This window comes from Bos indicus x Bos taurus, chromosome 18, assembly GCF_003369695.1.
Source record: "Bos indicus x Bos taurus breed Angus x Brahman F1 hybrid chromosome 18, Bos_hybrid_MaternalHap_v2.0, whole genome shotgun sequence".
NCBI lineage: Eukaryota > Metazoa > Chordata > Mammalia > Artiodactyla > Bovidae > Bos > Bos indicus x Bos taurus.
In genome coordinates, this window is record NC_040093.1 from 12,212,093 (window position 1) to 12,234,448 (window position 22,356).

General features: G+C 59.5%; 1 protein-coding gene across 1 annotated transcript; it reads right to left on the minus strand.

Annotated features, from left to right (window-relative positions):
* Positions 1 to 1,740: 1,740 nt before the first annotated feature.
* On the minus strand, positions 1,741 to 22,342 carry PPP5C (protein phosphatase 5 catalytic subunit). Its single transcript, XM_027515397.1, has 13 exons — positions 22,126 to 22,342; positions 15,971 to 16,212; positions 10,135 to 10,282; positions 9,345 to 9,466; positions 7,292 to 7,357; positions 6,891 to 6,989; positions 5,932 to 6,037; positions 4,266 to 4,408; positions 4,075 to 4,162; positions 3,608 to 3,648; positions 3,333 to 3,511; positions 2,425 to 2,506; positions 1,741 to 2,259 (listed from the first exon to the last, which is right to left on the minus strand). The coding sequence occupies exons 1-13, from the start codon at positions 22,244 to 22,246 to the stop codon at positions 2,197 to 2,199; spliced, it is 1,500 nt and encodes a 499-aa protein (XP_027371198.1). The 5' UTR covers positions 22,247 to 22,342; the 3' UTR covers positions 1,741 to 2,196.
* Between the last annotated feature and the right edge of the window lie 14 nt (positions 22,343 to 22,356).

Genomic DNA, 22,356 nt, shown 5'->3' on the forward strand with positions numbered 1-22,356 from the left:
AACTAGAGAAGGCCCGTGCGCAGTTACGAAGACCCAGCACAGCCAAAAAGTAAAAATGAATCAACTTTTAAGTGTTTTAAAAAATAAGCAAGAAAAAATAAAAAAGCTTCCTCTGAAAGTGCCATCAGCATGGGCCTTGGTGAGGCCCTGTGTGGCAGGCAGTGCCCTGGGGAGGTTTGTCATCTGTTGCCCGGGCCCTTACATCTGGGTTGGCCTAAGAGACTTGCTCTACGGACACCATATGGGGGAAGGGATGCGTGGGGACTTCCGAGGCCAGGTCATGAGGTTCAGGGAGCTCCTTGGTGGGCACAGGGCAGCTGGGCGTGGGCGCTCCGGTGACAGTTCCCAGCCACCAGGCACTGGAGTGAGCCCACCTGGACCACCAGCCAGGCCGGTCTTTGCGGCGAGTCCAGCCCGAGGCCACTGACCACACCTGCCAGAAGAGCTCGAGGGAGAACTGTGTGGCCCGGCCTTGTCGACCCATGGAAAAGAGAAAGATGGATACATCCCTGTGTTTAGAGCCAGTGAGCTTCCGGATTTGCAGTGCAACAAAGGATTGATCTCGCTCAAAGAAAGGTCTGGTCGAGGGGGCCCTCTAAGTCCGAGGAACATCCTCCCTGATGAGGGTCTTTTTTTTCCCCTCTGGGTGGCCTATACTTTCCCAAGATCTATGCTGGGGACCCTGGGCCCCACGGCATCAGTTAATCTCTCTGGAGATTAAGGTCAGTCACGTGACCAACTGCAGTCAAGACCCTGAGAAGCAAGGCCTGGGCGGCCTTCCCTGTTGTCACCTTGTGGCTGGGAGAAGTCAGTGCTGTCCAACTCCCCTGGCAGAGATACCAGAAGCCCAGGCCCACTCTCTCTCTGCCCACGTGTCTCTTCTTTTTGCTGATTTTTTTTTTCTTGCTGTGATAATCTGTAAGCATGCACAGAACAGCTCTTTTGAGTCCTGCCTGAGTTCTTCTAGCAAACGGTTCGACACAAAGGCGGGACTGGGGACGCCTGAAATGGAGTAGCAAGAGAGTCCCCCTCTGGTGTCTCACCTGCCGCAACTCCACCTGCAGGTCCAGAGGGCCCTCAGAACTGAGGAGCAAACGCAATCGGCGCACGGGGACTTTGTGCTTATTTTCCTCAAGACAGCGCGCTCCCCCAGGGAGGTGGCTCACACCCACTGGTTCACAGCCACCCGGCTGGCTTTGGAGAAGTGGACCAACCTGCAGGGCTATTCTGAATGCCCCATAGAATCAGGACTGAAGGCGCCTCATTTAGAGCTCAGACTTAAAAACTGAAATGTAGATGGGATTCACTATTAACCGCCAATGGAGAATAAAAGGGAAAGGGGCAGAAAACACCTTCAGTCTCCTTTGGCGGGGGGAGACATCTGCTTCATTGTGTGAGGTGAGAACTGAGGCTGGCCTTCCCTGAGACCGGTTGGGTGAGGGCAAGGCTGACCTGAGCAGCCTCAGTGAACACTCGCTGGTCAGGGGTGAGGGCTCGGGGCTCCTGCCCGCACATGAACTGTGGATGGGGTTCTCTGTCGCAGGCGGCAGAACTCGCCCCCAGGAGCCTGCTAGGACAGCAGACACAGGGGCTCCTTGGCCAAGTAGCCCCAGGACAGGCCTGTCCAGCTCCAGGGAGATGAGAGGCGAGGGGGTAGGCCTTCATGGCATCCCTCAGGTCCCCTATGAAGTGGTCACCCCAATGCTAGCAGCTCCCAAGGCCCCACTGTTTGAGACAAGCTGACTTACAATAATGACTTTATTTTAACATATTTAATTACAGACATAAAATAGCTGGGGAAGGGGGTGCGCCCCAGCCGAGCCCCACCCTGGGGCTGCCAGGAGGGGGGTGCAGGTGAGGCCTCCCTGACGACCCTCCTTCCAGGGGTCTTCCTATGGCGGGGCCCTATTGCTTTAGCAGGGGAGGGGCCATGCAAGTAAGGGGGGCGGGGAAGCCTCTGGGCCCCACCCCCCCACGGCTGTGCTGGCCTTCCTCCAGAATGCCCGGTCGGCGCCCCACCCTCAGCCTCTCCACCTCCGTCTTCTTTGTCGGGGGAGCAGACCATGTGGCCAGCCCCCCACCCCCTCTGCAAACCTAAAGGGGAATAAATACAAACTTTACAAAGTAAAAGGGGGTCCAACGTTGCCCTGGGCCGGGCCTGGGGTCGATGGGGAGCAGGGCCCTGCCACGCGGGCCTCACATCATCCCTAACTGCAGCAGCGTGCTGGCGTAGGCCATGGGCTTGACGTCGGGGTGAGGCTGCGAAACCAGAGGCACAGGGTCAGATACAGAAACGGGCAGGCAGCAGGGCTGGGGCGGGAGGCGGGTCCTCAGAGCCCCAGAGGCAGAAACCAGCCCCCGCCGCCCCGCCTCCCGCCCCTAGAACAGCTTTCCGCTCTGGCCCAGGCTTGGGGGTGGACTCACCACTGCTGTGAACTGGTGGAACTGGGGCCGCAGGTCAGCGCCCCGGAGGTGGATGTAGGCGGCTTTGTTCCCCATCTGGTCGCTGCGGGAAAAAGAGCAGAGGGGCCGTGTGGTCAGTCAGAGGCTGGGAGGGGCTGGGGGATGAACGCGCAGGGAGAAGGGTCCCGGACAGAAAGACAGGGACACAGATGTCAGGAGAGAGGAATCGAGGTGGAGAGGGGCCCTGGGAGCCCAGAAAGAGGAGTAGGGATGAAGGAGAGAGAGCCTGGAGGGGGCTGGGTGCCGGGAGGAGCAGGCCCGGGGAGCAGTGCCAGCAGGGGCAGAGGGTGGAGGCAGGGCTCAGGCCAAAACAGGGTCCCAGATCCAACCACGCCCTGGCTCTAACCACCAGGCAACACGGGGCACAGAGGAGCGTGGTGACCGGCCAGCTGGGATGGACTCAGTCTCTGGTCTTGTCCAGAGCATGGGAGACTCTGGCTTCTTCAACCAAACACTAGCAAAGCGGAGGGCAAGACGGACGGGGAACTCGAACTTGCGGACCACGGGTCCTGCTTGGAAGCAATCAACTGGAAAGAGACACTGAGGAGGGCTACGTGGGGAAAGGGAACCCTGGCGGGGTTCAGGCGACCTGAAGGACTGACAGTGGTCATCACTGTTATGTACAGAAGAGCTCCTTCCTTCAGAAACGCCCTGAGGAAGACAGGACGCCTGGGGTTAGCTTCCCAAGAGCCCACGGTGGGGGCGGGGGTGGGGTGAGAGTCGGTAATTGTTGAACCTGGGTGACGGGTATGTGGGCGTTCATTACAGTATCTGATGTATCTCTGGAATTTTCTACCATGAAATGTTAAAAAGAAAAGAAAACCAGTGGGCTGCGAAGAGCGGCCCGGCAGGCGGGGGTGGGGACGCACCAGTAGTTGGGGGCAGAGAAGACGGTGACGCAGCGGCCGCCGTGCGCCACCTCGTAGCCCTCGGCCTTGACCTCGTGGCTGCGGATGATGTAATCCAGCTTGTTCTCCTCCAGGAAGGCCTTGGTGACATCGGGCCCGAACTGGCAGCTCACGCCCCGCTTGCTGACCGAGCGCCCGTTCTGGGGAGACACGCAGCTCAGGGCGTCTACTCCCCGCTGCCCCGCCCGCCCTGCCCACAGCCCGCACCTGCCAACCACAGCCCCGGGCAGACTGACCTGCGGCTGCGGGTCGGACCAGAGCAGGTCGCACATGGGACCTGGAGGAGAGAGAGATGAGCGTCAGGGGCTGGGCGAGGATGCCACCCTCCACGGAGGTCACAGGGCACCTGAGGCGGGGTTCTGGGCCACCACGGGCCTCCCCGCCAACCTCCCCGCGAGACCCCATTCAATCTGTATGACCCCCAAAGCTGGAAGGAGTATTTTTTTTTTAAGTTTATTTTTTTTTTCCGGCTGCACCTCGCAGCACACTGGATTGTAATTCCCCGACCAGGGATGGAACCCGGCCCTCTGCAGTGGAAGCATGGAGTCCAAACCACTGGACTGCCCGGGAGGTCCCTGGAGGGAGTTAAATAAATGACGGCTGCAGACACTCCTGCTCCCCGGCCAGCACCACCCCACGAGGGAGGTGCACGGACCCAACATGCAGGACAGGAAGGTGAGGCTGTCCCTGGCCACCCGGTCACCTGAATCTGGGGGCTGCCGACTCCGCTCGATCTTCCTGATGTCGTCCAGGGTGACGCCGTCTTCACTGAACAAGCCCCCGTGCATGATCTGGGGTTCAGGGGGGACAGCAGTGTGAGGGGAGGGGCCGGCCACACCCCCACGCTCTGCCTCGCAGCCTCGTGTCGCGGCCGGGTCGGGGAGCCTGCCTTACCAGCACTTTGCCATTGATGCACTGGGCCAGCGGGAGCCACTCGAACACCTCGCTGAAGAGCTCGTACATCTGGGCTGTGTACTTGGCCTTCACCTCCCCCTCGAAGCCATAGATCTGGTTCATGTTGTCCGTCTCATGGTTGCCTGGCCGACAGCAGCATGAAGAGAAACCTCAGCATCCCGCTGCTGGGCGGGGCGCCCTCCAGCTCAGACCCCAGCCGAGGCCAAGGAGGACCGCCCGGCAGCCCCAGCCAGTGGCATCCACGCAGCAGCTCGCGGGTCCTTCCCAGCAACCCCGCGAGGTGGAGACGCTGTTCTCAGTCCTCTGTCTAGAGGGGCGGACGGGCCGAGAAGATCCACAGGTGTGTGGTCACAAGGCCTAGGCTGGCCCTGATCACCATGGGTCCAGCCCTGGTCCCAACCCTAAGTGACCAGAGGCACGTCCCTTGTCCCCTTGAGACTCGGATTCCTTCTTAAAGGACCAGCCACACTTATCATGCTAGAAACATCAAGCAAAGGGGGGGTTTTTGGAGCGGAAGAAAGGCGCCCCTGCAGTGCCTGCTGTGGGCCAGCCCTGTGCCTGGGCGTCTACCTTCCCACCAGAAGCCGTCCTCCTCCCTCTGGGGCCAGGGGAGGCCAGGGAGCAGCCAGGCCCCCCACAATTGCTGAGTCCGGACTGTTTGAGTCCAGCTCTGCGCCGCCTCCTCCAAGGAGGCCTGCAGTAGGCGCTCATGGGATCTATGCCACGTGCCAGGAGCACTGCGAGAACTCCTTGAACCTGGATGTGAACCCAGGGGCATCAGCACGGCTGTCCCCTGACCGGGGATTGAACCCGGGCCCTCTGCATTGCGAGTGTGGAGTCTCCGCCACCGGACCGCCTCGTGCATCTCAGAGCCCCCAGTCCAGCCCCTGCCCCTACTCCATCCTGCTTCTCCTCCACTCCTTGCCGCATCTCCTCTGCACTGTCCCCCTTCTCAGCAGGCAGGGTCTCCCCTCGGTCCTCACTCCCTGGTGAGCTGACCCAGCCCAACGCCACACATACGCTGAGGAACCCCACTTTATAGCCCCCGGAGGCCTCTTAGACATCTCCTCTCCGCCTCACAGCCACATCCAGATCCAAGCTCCCCACTTTCCAGCCTATACTCTGCTCTTCCCGTCACCCCAAGTTTCTCAGTGGCAGCAGCTCTCCAGATGCTCCAGCCAAAACTCGGGAGTGTCCCCCTCCAACCCCTTCTTTCTCTCACATCTGCATCCAGCCCACCAGCAGACACTCAGGCTCTACTCAAAAAGCGAGTCCGCATCCAACCACTGTTCCCACCTGGGTCCAGCTACCACCAGTCTCCCTGCTCCCTCTCTCAGCCCTTGGTCTGTTCCCCACACAGAGGCCCACAAGGTTCTATTAATACCAGAGATGGCCCCTGACCCTCCTCTGCTCAGAGGCCCCCCATGACCAAAGTCCTCACCGGGGCCCACAGAACTCCACTAACGCCATGCTGGTGCCCAGTGCCCAACCTGCCCAACCTGCCAGGGCGGCCCCGTGCATGGTCTCAGTGAAGACACAAAACAAACACGCCTGCAATCGCTATCCCGCACAAGCCCTGCCCAGGGCCCCGCGCTGACCCCAGACCCCCACTGACCCCAGACCCCATGCCGACCCCCCAGCTCACCTCGAAGTAAGTGAAAGTGATCTGGGTACAAGAGCTTAAAGCCAAAAAGGGTGAGGATCACTTCTACGGAGAAGGAGCCACGATCCACAAAGTCGCCATTAAATATCTGCCCTGCTAAGGAAAACAAGGGGGAGTGCTCCCTCCCTAGCCCCTCCAACCCTGCTCCTGTTGGCACTACCCTGGGGCCAAGAACGCCAGCAGGGCTCGGGGCACCTGGGCTCTCCTCACTTTTTGGGTCTGACCCAGTAGTTTGGCCCCTCTGAGCCTCAGGAGGTACCAAGGTCCCCAATCTCGCCTGCTTCTTAGGGAAACTGACGGCAGAGGGAAAGACCCTAGGCGGTTAGCCGGCTTCAGCTCTCCCTGCAATACAGGCCCAAAGCCACAGGGCAATCGGGACATGGGCCTGGTAGCCCCGCCCAGTGGCCATTCATGGAACAATTATCCTAACATGAGCAAATACTTATACAATGAGGACCGGGGCCCCCGAGCCTGTGTTCATCCCAGGTATGAACACGCTACCCGTCTCAGTAGCCTGATGAGGCAGATCCATTTTACAAACGACAAACCTGAGGAACTGAGAGGTGAAGAGACCTGCCCAAGTTGCACAGCCGGAAAAGGGCACGGCCAAGAGGGAAGCCAGGCGTGGGCAGGGCTGCCCCACCCTCACGTACTCACTCTTCAGCAGGACACACATCCAGCCCTGTTTCAAGACGAGGAGAAGCCAGGGCTCGGACGCACTGGCTTCATGCCCAGGTCACAGCAGGCGCGCACCAGCCCGGGCCTGTCTGGCCCTGGAGCCTGGAGAGCAAGGCCGGCGGCTGCTCCAGCCCGGCTTGGGGCCAGGGTGCTCATCAGGCCTCTCCCTTCTCAGGTTCAGGCAGGGAGTCCTCTCCCTCCTGTACTCCACACTTGGGAGGAGAGGCCGGGGAGGAGGAGCTGGCCCTTCTGAGGAAGGATACGTAGGGGTTGGTCTCCGAGGGTAAACCGTTGAGCTCAAATATGTTCAGGAGGTCATAGAACTGGCCGTGGGTGTCCCCGCACACTGTAATCTTCTCTGTCTGGAAGAAAAGAGGCCGCCGGAGAGGGAGGGGCCCAGAGAGAGACGTGTGGAGGGGGCAGAGGGGAGAGGAGGGGTGAGAGGTCACAGTGGAGTGAGAAGAACCATGGAACAGACACAGGCGGGGAGCACGAAATGCAAAGGGGAGGAGAGGGACAGGAGATACACAGGGTGGGAGGAAGGGAGACCAAGCCAGGGGTTGGGGAGGAGGTTGAGGGGGGGCGTTTGTGAGTTTCTGAGCTCCGTGGGCCCTCCCCAGCCAGGGAGCTGCCCGCCCGCCCGCACACCGCCCCCAGCACGCACCTCTTTGAGTGTGGTCTCCACAAGTGTGCTCAGCTTGGAGAGGACCTCTTTGACCTGTACTAGAATCTGGAAGGCAGGGCAGGCTGTGAGCGGGGCCCGCTGGAGGGCCAGCCGCCCACCCCGACCCCGGGGAGACCAGACTGGCCAGGAGATGCTGCTGGGTGGAGGGGAGGCCTAGCCGAGCACGTGCCCGCTGGGAACAGAGCCTGTGACCTGAGTGGGCTATGCAGCATTAAAACATCAGGACTATTTCATGGGAAAACCCAGATTCTCCGTTTGTCTTAAAACGATCAGCATCAGGCAGAACCACGTGGGATGAATCCAGATACAGAACGTTTAAGAGAATAGCTGGCTTGCAAACATGGAAGTGTCAAAGTCACAAAAATCTCCCCAAAAGGCATGAGGCTGCTCTAAACGAACAAAAAAGTAAAACAGCAGACCATATGCAATCGTTGATCCCTCAATGGATTCTGGATTAGAAAAAAAAAAAAAAAAAGAACAGCTGAAAAGGATGTTTGGGGAAAAAAACTGGGGAAAGCTAAACCATCAGCCTGGAAACACACAGTACTAGTCCTTGTGGACTGAAGACAGACTCGGCAGCGGCATGCACACCTGGCCACGTGGGCAGCAGCGGCTGGCCTGCGGGCCGTCTGCGTCAGCCAGTGTTATTCTCTCACCACCGAATTTCCAAGGTGGGAATGACTATAGTCATGCAGTAGAATGTCCTGTTGTTAGGGGACACAGGTTATGGTGCAACTTATCCTCAAATGGTTCAGGAAAAAGGAAAAAAAGAAAATACTGTGTGTGTACACACATGTATATACATAGAAAGATAAAGCGAAGTGTCAACACGTTAATAACTCGTGACTAAGTGAAGGGGCTATGGACGTTAACTGTGCTGGTCTTTTGGCTTTTCTGTGGGTTTAACAATTTGCTAAGTGAAAAGTTGGGAAAACAGTGCTAACAAAGAAAAGCAGGAGGTATCCACTTCCGGTCAGAACGTAGAAAGTTACGAAAGACTGTCACTCTTGCCTTAATGATGGAAACAAGCCAAGAAACAAGAAGAAAAAAGAAAAAACAAAGAACACACTGAAACATCTCACAGTGAGGGCTCAAAGAAACCTAAATGAGTCAAACTACAAGACAGGGAGGCGACCAGCTCTTCCCTGGGACAGCGACGGCGGCTGTGCTCCCGCCGGTGGCGCAGCAGGAGGGCCAGGCTGAGAGGGGAGCGGGCGCGCCAGAGCCCAGGGGGCCCTGCGGCAGAGGCCTCCGCCCAGGCCTGTGCATTCTTTCCCATGGCCACACAGAGGGTGCGAGGCGACGTGGTGGACAGGAGCCACCTGAGGCACAAACGTGGGGGCGAGACTGAGAGCAGAGCGCCCTTCAGACACCCCAGCAGCAGGGCTGAACATCAGAGCACTTTCCTACAGCTCCGTAAGCTGGAGACCTGAGAGCGTACAGGCATCCCTGGGATTCCGGCAGGGCGAAGATCCCGAGCTCCGCCCCCGGGGAGTCCTGGCTCCCCTCTGGACACTTCTGAAGCCAGCTCCAACTCGAGCTGCCCCTGAACTGCAGGGGGGACGGACACAGCCCGTCACTCTGGCAGCCCAACAGAGCAGGGCCTGCCCGTGTCTGCAGGAGAGTATCTGTCTCCATCGCTACTGTGCTTCTACACAAAGTGTCTGGCCCACGAGAAAAAAGCGCTAAGACGGGAAGAGCAGACAAACGGAAGCGGACCCAGAGATGACCCAGATGGTGGGAGATCTAGACAGAGACTTTAAAATAACTGTGTGGAAAATGTGTTGAAGGATCTCACAGAAAAGGTAAATGACATGCATGAACATATGGGGCCGAGAGACGAAAGCTATTAAAAAGTAACCAATGGAAATGCTGGAGATGAAGAATTCATCTGCAGGGTGCCCGGCACACCGTGGGCTCAGCAAGCGCCAGCCGGTGGGACCGCCCTGCTCCTGCGCCCCCGTGGTGGCGGGGTTCAGGCTGGGCCAGCGCCCTGAGGCTACCCCGGGTCCCGGGCTCTGGGGGGTGCTACCTGGTAGGCGCACTTCCGGTGCAGCTTCTTCTGGTCCTTGTACCACTGCATGAGCTCCTTCATGAAGGTGATTGTCACCCTGCCGTCCTCCAGCTTGGGCCCACTGTACTCATCCTCGATGGCTGGCGTGTGAAGGGGGGAGGAGAGTCAGGGGCCACGGCCACTGTCAGGATGGGAAGTGGGGCCTGGCCCCCAGGCACGGGGCAGGCTCGGCGCTAGACACACAGGTTGAGAGGGGACGGGCTGAAGACTCCGCTCCCTGGCCGGGGCCTCTCACGGCCGGCCCCTTCTGCTCAGGTGGGCTCACAGGCCCTCTCCCTGACCTCCCACCTACAGGGCACTCCCTCTCTGGCAGCCTCTCCCCCGGACTTGATCCGCTAGCATTTAACACGTGAACTGACTATCCGTCCTCTCTCCCCACTAGGACACCCGCTCCAGGGGGTAGGGGCTGTGCGGGTCACAGCTGTATCCCCAGTGCCCACAATGGTGGCACCCAGTAGGGACCCAATAATCACCCGTGGAATGAATGACAGATGCCTCTGAGTGCCCAGAGGACCTAGGGACAAATCAGGCCCATGACGGGTGGTGCAACTGCAGGACGGATACGGCAAGGAAGCTCGCCCACACCCAGGCCCTCCAGCCCCCAGGCTGGACGGCAGGGTCTCCAGGAGCACAGACAGCGTGGGGGCGCAGGGACCAGAGGTGCCCAGCACCCACAGCAACACAGGGCCCGGGCAAGGACGAGGAAGGCTCTGGGACGGGCACAGCGGGGCACCCGGGCCCGACTCACTCATGCTCTCGATGTCGAGTGAGTCCACGACAGAGCGCTTGTGCTCGTCGCCCGCAATGGCCCGCTCAAAGGCCTTCTGCTTCACGATCTTGTTGCACTCCTGGTACTTCATCTTGGCATCCTTGTCATGTGGCTTCACCTTCACCACCTGGTACGCAAGGTGGGCAAGAGAGGACAGAAGGAAGGAAAGAGTCATCAGCCCCCAGGCGAGGCGCGGGGCAGAGGGGTCACTGGGAGGCGGGGGCACCATGACTGCCCTTGGCTAGCCTGGCCCAGGGCTCCACGGACACTGAGCAGAGCACCCAGTCCCACGGAGAAGGGGTGCAAGCCTGGAGTCGCTCCCCGTCTAGGTCTTGGTTTCTGTGTCCCTAAACTGGGCGCGACAGCTGCCCACACAGGGCTGCCGGGAGGGAAAACATATTAACCCATTCAGATGCTCCTTAATACACCGCAGCTCTGACCATCATCAAAATAAAACTGGCCCTGCTCCAGCTTCCTTGCTGGAACCAAAGGGGCTGAGAGGTCCCCGTGGGCTGGATCCACCCGGAGTCTCAGTTGTCTCATCTATGAGGTGGGGGAGGTGACAGGCTGTTGGGGAGGATCAGGAACCAGCACGGGCCTGGCGTGCAGCCCGAGCTCTGCAGGCAGCTGCCGTAACTGGTGGTCAGGCGCCCGGGGTCAACCTCGGGCCGGAGACCCAGGACCAGTGAGTTCCCTTGGTTCCCTCCTGAGGAAGGTGGAGGCGACAGAGCATGAACCCCGAGGCTGACAGGAGGACAGAATGAGCAAACACTTGCGAAGGGCGTGTGGCAGCACAGGCCACCCACGGCCCCTTTCACAGGCTGCCGCGTCCATGACACGGGATCGTATGCAGGAAGCACTGGGCGCTTGGCCATGGGACACACTCAGGTCCCAGGAAGAGGAGCCTGTCCCCTCCCCTCCCTTCCGTCTCGCTTCCTACAGACTCTGATCCCCCAAGTCCAGAGGGAGCGGGGGCTGCATTCAGACCCCAACTCTGCCACTTACGTGCTGGGTGACCTTGGGCAAATGAATTCACGTTTCTGAGCCTCAGTTACCTGTAACTCTTCCTGTAATTATCAGTGGACCCTGCCTGACCTGCCCCCCGTTGGCCTCCCCAGGAGTGGGCTCCCACAGCCCTGTGCCACAGTGCAGAAAACGCGGGTGCCAGGCAGCGAACGTACCCTGGTGGAAAGCCTGGCTGCATCAGAAGCCGGGGCAAAGGTGTTTGCTGATGAGCCCCGAGGGTCAGAGTGGCTCACCCCCAAGAACGGGCGTGCAGACCAGGTGTGGGGGCAGGAAGCCGGGTCAGGGCAGGCTCGGGCCAAGGCACCCTGCCAGGTGCCTCCACCTGCGGTGGGGTGTGGCGCAAGGCTTGGGAGAGAGGTGGCCCCTGACAGTCCCTGGAGTACTTCCCAAAAAGCAGAGGTTAGGAGTCCACGGCCAAGGATGAAATCCAAACTGCGGCTCCGCCTGGCCCACGAGGGCCCGCCCAGCCCTCTGCGTTCCCTGCTTGCCCAGCGTGAACCAGCCAGACCAAAGCCACAAGTCCCCAAACATGACAGCCCCCTCTCACCTGCAGGCTGGTACCCCCTGGCCCAGAACACCTCACGTCCACCCTCAGTGACTCTTCAGCCCTGCCTCCTCCTCCTCCAGGTCTCAGCCCCCCGCCCCCGCCCTCTATCTCCCAGGCTGGGTCAGGCACCCGCCCTGGGCTCCCACAGGGCCCTGGGCTCCCCCTCATCGCCCCGCCCCAGCCCTGAGCACCGCAGGAGTCGGGTCTACCTCCCCAGTGGAAGGTGGCCGTGGCCACGAGGGCAGGGCTGAGGCTGTGTCCCAGGTGTAAGGAGCGCCCCGAGTGGGCGGATGCCCCAATAAGCATTTCCTCTGAGCCAGCGCCCTCTTTTCAGAGAGCTTGCGGGCCGGGGTGCGGCCAGAAGCAAACACTGATGACCCCGGGAACAAAGGAATGGAGCAGTAACAGCGCACAGCTAAGCTTTCTCTATGCCTGAGGCTGTAAGCGAAGACCTCGCTCACTTTCTCCTCAGAGCAGCTCTATGTGATGTCATCACAGCTCCACCTCACGGACAGACAGGGAAACTGAGGCTGGGAGAGGTGAAGTCACTGACCCAGGAAGCCAGGATTCCATTCTCTCCCTGCTGAAGATCCTGGTCCCACCGCACACGCTCGGACAGGACGCCTCCCCACCTACTGCCACGGTCCCCACAGCGCCAGACACGCCTTTCAGGGACACGATGCAGGTCCGGGTCTTACGAGCAGGCTCTGGAGCCAGGCCTCCAGGTCTTGCAGCGGTGGGAGGCCCCGAGGCCTGCTGGCTCAGAACTGAATGCTGGACTTCTCTTTAAGAAGAGGGATCTCACAGCAAGTGGGGTCTGGGCTGTGTCCGGTCAGCATCCTGTGACAGTGATGCCAGGCATGTCATTGGGGGAGAGGGGCGGTGGGGGCTCTGCCTTACTCCTTATACCTGCATGTGAAACCACAACACTCGTAGAATAAACAGCTGTTTTTCCAAAGTGGTTTCAGCCGCAAGTATTCCCGGGCTGTAAGTCCAGGGACTCAGACCGATGATATGGTAACACGGGCTCGTGACCCCACATGATGCCATGGGGCCGGCATGTATCTGGGAAACGGGAGCTCTGTAGAGTTCAGGAAGGTGACCCAGAGCACACGCTCCACGCGACAGGACGTCCCTAGAAAGTCTGGGTGGCGCCTGGTAACCACGCTCACTCCTGTTTCCGCAGTAAAACCTCCAGCGGCATCACATGGGACTGCAAACCCTCCAAACCCAGGAAGTCCAGGGGGCAGGTGAGGAGTAGAGACGGAGTCCCCCGGACCCAGCCTGGGCCCTCGTGACTGTCTGAGCTCCAGCTGCAGACAGGACAGAACACAGGTAGAATCTTGTGAGAAGAGGACCCGTAAAGGGGCGGGAATCCTGGAGCCAGGGTCCCCCTGAAAGAATGAACTTGGAGACAAGGGAGAGGCGTTGGTGGGGGGATTCAACACGGACCTGGAGAGGGGCGATCAGCTCCTGCCCTGGAGGCGGAGCAGAGTGGAGACACCCCCAGGCCCCCAGCCCCTAACAAGGCCCTGTGTCTGCACACAGCCCTTCCTGGGGGGCCGTGGGCTCTTCCCAGACACCCCCAAGAGAAAGCACACCCAGAAAGTGCCCTGAGTGGGGGCCCTACTCTCGCTGAGTCCTCACAAGGCCACCAAGGCAGGAGATCCAAAGCGCTCAGAGCTACACAGCTCACGGCCTGGCGTTCTGACCGTGGAGCCGGTGAATCCAGCCCCTGCATGAGTGGCCTGCAGACTGGAGACCATGACTCAAGGTAAGAATTCACACCTAATACACACCCGTATTCACACAAATGAAAAATATTCGTACACACACACACACATATGTGTACTTCCTCCAAAATGAACTGCTGACTTCTCTAGTCTATCTGATGAAGACAGAAGTGCTGGTCTCAAACAGCCCACTGAGCGTTATAAGCATGGACTCTGGGTTCACGCCTCTCGTCTCTGCTGGGCGACCTTGGAGGAGGGACATCGTCTCTCTAGACCTCAGTTTCTGTGCTGTAAAAGGGTAAATCCGTTTTCCTTCATGTACAAAGCACGTAAAGCGCTCACAACAGAGCTGGGCCCGCAGTGAGCGTGCAGACGAGGAAACTGAGGCTGAGAAAGGAAAGGCCCTTCACCTCAGAGCCAGGCCACGTGATGCTGTCTAACCAAGGTCGTGTCTTGGTTCCGCCTCCAGCAGTGCCAAGACTGAAGAGGGGTCTGGGCCCATGCTCTGCGAATCCCTAGCGTGTCACCACACAATGGCTCTGGAAGTAGAGCCTGCATGGGGACCCCCCCGAGGCTGGCCCCTCTGCCCTGCACCCAGAGTCTGATGAAATGTGTCAGAAAGGACAGCCTGCAGGCAGGCGGGTGGTCCAGGCTGGCAAGGACCTCAGGCTCATGCAGGGGGTCCCCAGGGCTGCTGGCAGAGCCCCCAAAGGGAAAGTGGCCGTAACCCAGCCCCTACGAATCCCGCAAGGCCGGGATAAAGCTGTGTATGCCCGCGAGATGGCTGGAAGTGACCATCTCAGACTCCAGGAGTATGCGCTGCGAGGCCCCAGGCTGGATCAGAGCAGTGAGAAAACCTCCATTCCGGGCCTTGGGGAGACAGCCCTGCAACCTAGTAGGGAAGACCCCGTGCAGATCTGCACTTGGGACTCCTCTCATCTTCTGCCCTTTTCCTTCTCTCCCCAGCCCCTCCCCCGCTTTGGAGACCTGCCCCCACCCACCCCAACTGCCCTCCTGAGTTACTCATTACTGAGCCCTCCAGGCCCCGTGACCTGTTCTCACACCACTTCAGCAGCGCCCGACAGCCACCCAGGAGGTGGCCACGCCTCTCGGCACCACCGCCAAATGTGGACACCCCGGGCCCAGGCAGGGGACCGGCTTCAGAACAGCCGGGGAGTCCAAGCTTGTCAGGACCCCGCTTTGCAGCTCCTTCCACCATCCTCCTGGGGGGTCATCCCAGCCCCCTCCTCCACTCCACCTCCCGGGCTCTAAATCTTCTCCTCCTCCCTGCCTCTGCCCTGCCTGCCCTGCCACAGGTGCCCTGGCCCAGGGCTCGGAGCGAACCTGCACTGAAGGCCGCCCTCCTCTCGGGGCCGGCGGCCAGCAGCCCGCCCCGGCCGTGTGACCTGCCCCTTCCAACCGCAGCCCGCAGCTCTTGGCCTCCCGTGTTGTCCTGCCTGACACAACAGAAGCTGCTCAGAGCGTGTAACGGAGGAAATGAAAGGAGGCAGTGAGACTGTGTGCGCGTGTAAGGGGGGGGCACGACAATCATTCATTCAACAAACGCTAAGCCCCTGCTGGGTGCCAACCACCGTCCCAGGGAGCGTCCCAGAACAAAGAGAACCCCCGCTCTCAAGGAGCAACTCTCTGGATGGGGGAAGACGCCGGCCAGAGGCTGGGCTGCCTGCGTTTAGACCCCAGCTCCACCGCTTAACAGCTGCATGCAGGTAGGCGGGCCTTGAGCCTCCTGGGCCTCAGTCTCCCCATCTGTACAATGGGGGTAACCATAGTTCCCGCCTCACAGGGCTGCCACACAAGTCACTCAGCCGGCTGACGTGAAGGGGAGGGGACGAGCCTGGCATGTAGGCGTGCTCTGTGAGGCCTTCCCCTATCACGACCAGAGCAGTGACAGCAGCGGGAGCGGTGGATGAGCGAGTGACCTGGCCAGTCCCTGCTGTCCTCTGGGTCCCCTCCCTCGTCACCTCATCAAAACACACCCCTGTGTGCTGTCCTTCTACAGCGTCTCGCCCTGTTCTCTTTCTCCCAGGCCCACATCCTCACCTGCAATGGTTGTTTGCCCTCCCAATGACAGCTCCATTTTTTTGCCCTCCTCCAAACTATAAGCTCCACCAGAAGGGCTGTGCGCTTCTTGTTCACCAACAGTAATAACAACAATAATCAGGACAGTTAATTACATGTGCCGACTACGTGCTAGGTGCTGTTCTAAATGCCTGAAAAGCAGAGGCTCGTTTACTCTTCACGGCAACCCCAAGAGGCAGGTCTTTGCCCCCTCGTTTCACAGATATGGGGAAGAGCACACAGAGAGGCCTCGCCCCCTCCCAAGGTCAAGCTGGGCTGTGAACCCAGCTGGCATGTGCTGGACGAGCGAGCGGTGAGTAAATGTGTGCACAGCCTCCTCACACCTTGCCCATCAGGTCTGGCCAAGCACGAAGAGGCCCCGGCCCGCCCCGCCTGGCCCCCAGCACCAGCCTGGTTCAGGCCCACTCACCGTCTCGTAGTCACGCAGGGCGGCCCGGAACTTGCCCAGCGCCATGTTGCTGGCAGCCCGGCGGTAGTAGCCCTTGATGTACTTCTTGTCCATCTCGACGGCCCGCGTGGCGTCGGCCAGCGCGTAGCCGTAGCACTCGGTGCGCAGGTAGGCCAGGCTGCGGTTGCCATAGTAGATGGCGTTGCTGGGGTTCAGCTCGATGGCCTGGCTGTAGAACTTGATGGCGTTCTCGTAGTCCTTGGCTGTGAAGATGCAGGGGCGGGGGGGGTATGAGGCAAGGGTGCCACCCCCAGCCAGCAGGGGTCCTAGACTGGGTGCTGGCCAGTCCCCCCACTTACAGATGGAGAAACTCAGGCCCAGAATGGAGCTCAGAAACGTCTCTCCAGCCCGCTCCCCTTCCTGACTTGTCCCACCCTAGCACAAGCTCAAATCCCTAACTCCCTAAATCACTTCCACATACCTGCCCACCCAACCATCGCCCACCAAGGCCCCAGCTGGGCAACACTTCCTCTGGGACTTCCGGAGGGCGTTCTGAATGTGCCCCGGAGAGGGTATGTTAGTGAGTGCCAGCCCTGAGATGGTAATCAGCAACTCTGAGTCTGCCCTGAGCCCCAAAACAATTATACAAGCCCAAAGAGGGGTTCCAGTAAAACAGGAAGTGGGGACAGAAAAGGGACCTACTTAGTCTCAGGAAGGCAACACATTAAAGAGACTCAAAGGAAGCGATAAAGCAGACCAGAGGAAGAGCATTCCCCACAGAAGGAACAGCAGGTGCAAAGGTACTGGGGGGGAGAGCACGGAGTTCTAGCACCAGCAAGAGGGTGGTGTGTCTGGGGGCGCTGAGCCTGGGGAGGGTAGGAGGTGAGGGCAGGGGGACTGGCAGGACGCATCCCGAAGTCCACAGCCAGAGCAGGGTGCAGCGACAGGACGTGACATCTGGCCAAGGGGAAAAGTCCATTTTATTTGAAATGCACCACGGCTGTGCCCTGCACGTTACATCCCGACCCGGGGCATCCACATGTCCCCGCGGCACAAGCACCATCTGGTGCTCCCTCTACAGCAAGCCACAGAGGTTTCGTTCAAGGTCAGACGCTCAGTCTGTATCTGCAGAGCTGTCTTGGCCCACGTGGCTGTTCAACAGGCAGGAGACCAAAGCCAGGGGGAGCGCCCGACCTGGGGGGACGTGGTGTGCCAGGTGCCTTGTGGGGCTCTTGGTACACAGGTCCCTGCACTGAACCCTCATGGCACCCCGAGGACAGCTGCGTTAGCCCCACTTTCCAGATGAGGCTCTAAGAGGGAAACCACGTCACCCGGCAAGTGGCAGACAGGGATTCCGAGTCAGGCCAAGCGCCGTGGACTCCCACGTTCTTCCTCCGTACCAGGCGGCCTCTGGGGGAGACCGGCATGGGGCAGACACGGGCACAGGGGCAGGCAGCCTGGGCCCCATCCCCGCTCTGCTCCTAGCGAGCTGTGTGTCCCGGGGCAACTTATGTACCCACTCTGGGCTAAAGTTTCAGAGAGTCCTCCCGACCGCAGCCTAAAATGAGAACTCCTGCCCTAACTCCCACTGTTCCTTTCCCCAGAGGCATCTGAGAAAACAGGACTTTCCCTTGTCGTGTTTGCTTATTGCCCAGCCTCCCGGTGTGAACTTAAGTCCTGAAAGGGCAGGGGTACTGTCTGTCTTACTCTGACCCTGGCCCTGTCTGAGGACACAGCCCACCCCAGCCTGCTGTCCAGGGGCTCACGATCCAGCTGGAGGGTGGGACGGACACACCACACACAGATCACAGCCCTCAGACCGTGACACCCGCAGTGTTGTGGCTGGGGCCACCTAGAGGGGATGCCGAGGCTGAGACTCAGAGGAGGAGGAGTCGGGAGAAAAGAACGGAAGAGGACTCCCAGCTCCATGAGTGGTTCCTGAATGAACGAAAGAAGGAAGGTAGGAAAGAAAGAGAAAGACGGACACACCAACAGTAGGTAAGGAAGCCAGGTGCTGGGAGGTGCCAGGACAATATAACAACGATCCCTTCCGCAGCTAACGTCTGGCAACCTTTCAAATGGCTCAGATGTCACCTCCTTTGAGAAGCCTTCCTTGACACCCAGGCGGGGTCAGGCACCTTTCTGGGCGGCCCCCGCCCCAAGGCTCCGCTCTCCCAGGCCTGCCCTCTCTGGGCAGTCACCGTTAGGTGATGGGTGTGTCTCCCCAGGACCGTGAGCCCTGGTGGGCAGGCCCAGGACTTCTCAGAAACATGCCGGGGCGGAACGAGCCAGCAGAGTCTGACCGACCCTCCCTGGAATGCCAACATCTTCGAGGACTCCTTCCAGCCTCCTGGCCAGATTCCAGAGGCCGGCGGCCAGCGTGCCTGCCGCGTACCTTTGGGCATGGGGTGGGGAGCCTGACATCAGGCTCTAAGGATCCTGACCACGAGATCCTGGACAGATAGCCTCCCCTCTCTGAACCTCAGCTTGCTCATCTGAAATGTGGGAAGCACAACTGGTCCCGCCTCATGCGCTGGCTGTGAGGGTTAAAGGAACTCCCAGATGAAATGTGGCTATAGCCGAGAAAGCGATCAGCAGATGCTCATAAAAGAACTGACTGAACAACTCACTGAAGGGAAGAGACTAGAAAAAAGGAAACGGGAGGGGCCTGGGCTTCACACAGCTATCGACACCAGATCCCAGCCCAGCTCTACAAATAAGAGTGCACTTAACCCTCAAGGGAGGCCCCATTTTAGAGACGAGAAAAGTGAGGCACAGAGAAGTTAAGGTCTTCCCAGGGGTCACACGGCAGGTAAGACAAAGAAACAAGATTTGAACCCGGGCAGCCTGAGCCCTTAACCGCGTGAAGTCTTGGACTCAGGGGCCTCCTTGGGGGTTAAACGGAACCCCTGTCTTTATACAGAAGGCGGTGGGGGGCGATGAGGCTCAGAGGGGAAGAGGGGTGAATGACACGAGGGACCAGGCTCTTCCCCACTGGGGCCTCTGGATCAGGCCTGAGTTCCCAGGGGTCAACCAGCTAGGGTCCTGCAAGCCCCTGGGGGCCCTCGTCTCCCCCCTCACCGCCCCGGGGCCAGGACGGCTCCAGGTAGGGCTGTGGGTAAGGACTCTGAATGTGGGAGCCAAGCACGTGGTGAGGAAGGGGGATATCCGGGCCATGCTGTTCGCACACTCTGACCTTGAGCAAGCGGTTTCACTTCTCGGAACCTCAGCTTCCTCTATAAAACAAACAGGGCCGCTCCTGCCTGCCTCCCAGCGCCCAGGGGAGGATTAGACAAAGTGGTGTACCTGGCCCCCGCGGGGGCTCAATTAAGGCGAGCTGTAATTAATCTTTTTATTGTTATTCCCCTGACCCCTGGGACTGAGGCCTGTGCCTACAGCTGCCTGCCAGACAGCAAGGGGCTTGGACCAGGAGGGGCATCCCCCTCCATTCCAGCTCAGTGCCAGCGCCGCTGGCTACCTGCCCAGTCTCAGGTCTCCCAGAGCTCAGAACCCAGGTCCTGGGGGGGCAAGGAGCCCCTCCGGAAGGCCCACTGTTTCCCAGAATTCTCCCCTCATCTCAGCATCTGCCCCCATGCTTGCCACTCTTCTCATGCCCCATTTCAGGAGCAGTCTCACCTTCCACACTGCCCCATGCTGGAGACTGGGCCCTGGCAGGGACACCTGATCTGTCAACCCTCAAAGCCAGGCAGTCACCTTGTTCTGTCAGGTCAACCTCCAGAAAGTCTCTCAAATCTCTTCTTTCACATCTATCCTGACTGCCCATCTCTGCCTGGTCTGGCCTTCATCCTCTCCTGTCCAGGGTCCTGCCTCAGTCTCCCCCAAGCTCTTCCAGCCCCCAGTCCTTCCCCTCCAGAGGGGTCTTTCTAAAGCCGCAAACCCAATCCCGTCCTTTTCCCGCCCAGAACCATCCCTGCCTCCTCAGAGTCCCCAAGCGGGATGCTCAGGCTCCCCCTGCAGCCTCACCATCAACTCTGGCCTCTCAGGCTCCAGCCCCGCTCACTTCCTCAGTGCTCGGCTCACCTCTGGGCCTTTGGCATCCTGCTCTTCCCTCCTGGGGTTCCCTCTCTCCAGGTGACCACTATCACTCTCCCTCTGAAACACTTCTTGAGTCGGCTTCTGTCTCTCCGGCCCGGTGGGCACCACTCACCTGTCCACCATCCTACTCTCTTTCCGGGTCTCCAGCCTTGTCCTTGGGTCCGGTCTCTGCAAGGCCACTGGGGGATCCCCTTCCATTGCTAAGCAGCCCATGTTGCTCCTCTCTTCAAATGTCCCATGGCTTCCTGCCACCCTCGCGATGACATCCACACTCCCTGACCCGCCTCCAGGGTCTACCTCCAGCCTCACCTCTCACCAGTCCCAGCTCCTTCTCACTGCTCCAGTCTGACCTGACCTTCCCACCAGAGACTAGCTCTCCGCTAAGGCTCGAGATCCCTCCCACGCCACACCCCACCTCCAGGGCCCTCTGCTATGAGCCTCCTCTCTCTCATTCAGGATCAACTCTATTGGTCTATAGTCTTAGTCTCTTCTGCTCGTCAAAAAAAAAAAAAGCAGCACCCCCCACCCCCAAGTTCTCCACTCCCCCTCAGAACCAAAACTCTCAAGACCCCTGTCAACACTGGCTGTCTCCACTTCCTCATTTCCCATTCACTCTTCAGCGCCCTCCCCTCTGGCTACCAGCCCCATCATCCCCTAGAAACTGCTTGGGTCAAGGCTACCACCAACATGTTACGGAGCCAAATCCAACAATCAATGCTCGGTGCTGGCTTTTGCGGTATCCCACCTCAGGCACATCCCCTCCTTCCAGAAGCACTCCTTTCTCTCAGCTTTCCTGATTTTCCTTCCACCTCAAGGACCACTCCAATGCAGCCTCTTCAGTTCTAACTACTAGAATTCCTTAAGGTTCTACCCTAAGCCCCTTCTTTTCCAAGGCGACTTCCTCCATTCCCATAGGCTGTTGCAGTCCACCCAGAGGCTGATCCTGCCCAAATTCCTCACTAGAGAGTTCCAGGCTGGTCCATCTCTCCACTCAAGAGCCCCTCTGGGAGAGTAGAGTCAAATCCGAACTGGTCTGTGCAGTGACTTATGAAACCCTAAGATATCTGGCCCCTGTCCTAAGCTTATCTTGTATCTATTTCCCTGCTAACTTGTTAAAGTTCCAGCCAAGCCAGCCAGTCTCCTTTCATTTCCGACCTCAGGGCCTTTGCATAGGCAGCACCACCCACCTGGGACACTCCTTCCCAACTGTCCTCTGAAACTTAAATGCCTTTTCCTCAGTAAGGCCTTCCCTCCCCAACCTCTCTAAGGTCGTGGCCTCCAACCCTTATTCTCTATGTCTCTGTTGGGGGTTTTCCGAAGGAATCATCACAGCTTTTAAGTATTTTATTATTTCTCTGTGTGTTTGCTCAATGTCTGATTCTTCTGCTAAATTACAAACTACCTAAGGGCAGGGCCACATCTGTGTCACCTGCTGCTGTGTACCTAAAGTCAACCACAGTCCTTAGCACGCAGCGGATGCTCAATAAACGGACCGAATCAATGAATGAATGGGTGCACCCACACCCTACTTTCCTAAGATCCTAAGTCATACGAGTCTTGGATTGCCTCACCTCTACCCCCAGAACCTTCCCTCTCCTGGAGTAACCTCAAATCTCCTCCTTCCTGGCCCTCCTATCTAATGATCTATTTCCCATGCCTACGATCGCCTGCTCTACCGGGACAGTTCCCCCCCTTCCCCCAACTTGGTGCCTCTCCACTTGGAGTCTCCCCACTTGGTAGCGCCATCACTCCTCCGCCCCATGTCACGACTTGGTAGCGCCCTCTTCAGGTCGCGCCATAAGCTGACACCTCTGGGGTCTCACATTTGGTGGTGCTCCCATTCCGGTCCCCCTCCCGTTTCACACTTGGAAGCGCCCTCCTCGGTCTCCCCACTTAGCACCCGCTCCGCTCGCCACTTCCAGGTATCACCCCTTCTCTCCGGAGCCCCCTCTGTCGCCCCTTGGTAGCGCCATCCTCGCCCTCCCCACGCCCGGTCACTTGGTAGTGCCTGCCCCGCGCCCAGGCTGCCGCTCCGCGTTGCCATGGTTCCGCGCGGGCCCGGCACCCCTTGACTTGGGGCTGCTCTCCACCCTCCCTCACTCCTTCCAGGGCGGGCGCACCTTTGAAGTAGTCGTTGGCCTGCGTCTTGAGCTCCTCTGCCCTCTTCAGAGCGCCATCAGCCGGGGGCTCGTCCCGGGGGGGCTCAGCACACTCAGTCCGCTCGCCCTCCGCCATCGCCATGCCGCAAAGCGACCCCCACCCTGGCAACGGCCTCCAGCGGCACCCGGCCGAATCGTCGCGAAGGAGTGCCGACTTGCCGCTGCCGCTGCTGCACAAGTGTCGTAAAGCGC

Bases quoted from the DNA above. Each gene is read 5' to 3' on its own strand.
- PPP5C (XM_027515397.1), bottom strand. From the start codon at position 22,246: ATGGCGATGGCGGAGGGCGAGCGGACTGAGTGTGCTGAGCCCCCCCGG. The intron at 6,038-6,890 runs GTATCCTTCCTC...TTAGCAGGGCAG, and splicing joins CCTCGGAGACCAACCCCTAC to ATATTTAATGGCGACTTTGT. The intron at 2,507-3,332 runs GTGCGTCCCCAC...TTTTTCCCGCAG, and splicing joins TTCTCTGCCCCCAACTACTG to CGACCAGATGGGGAACAAAG.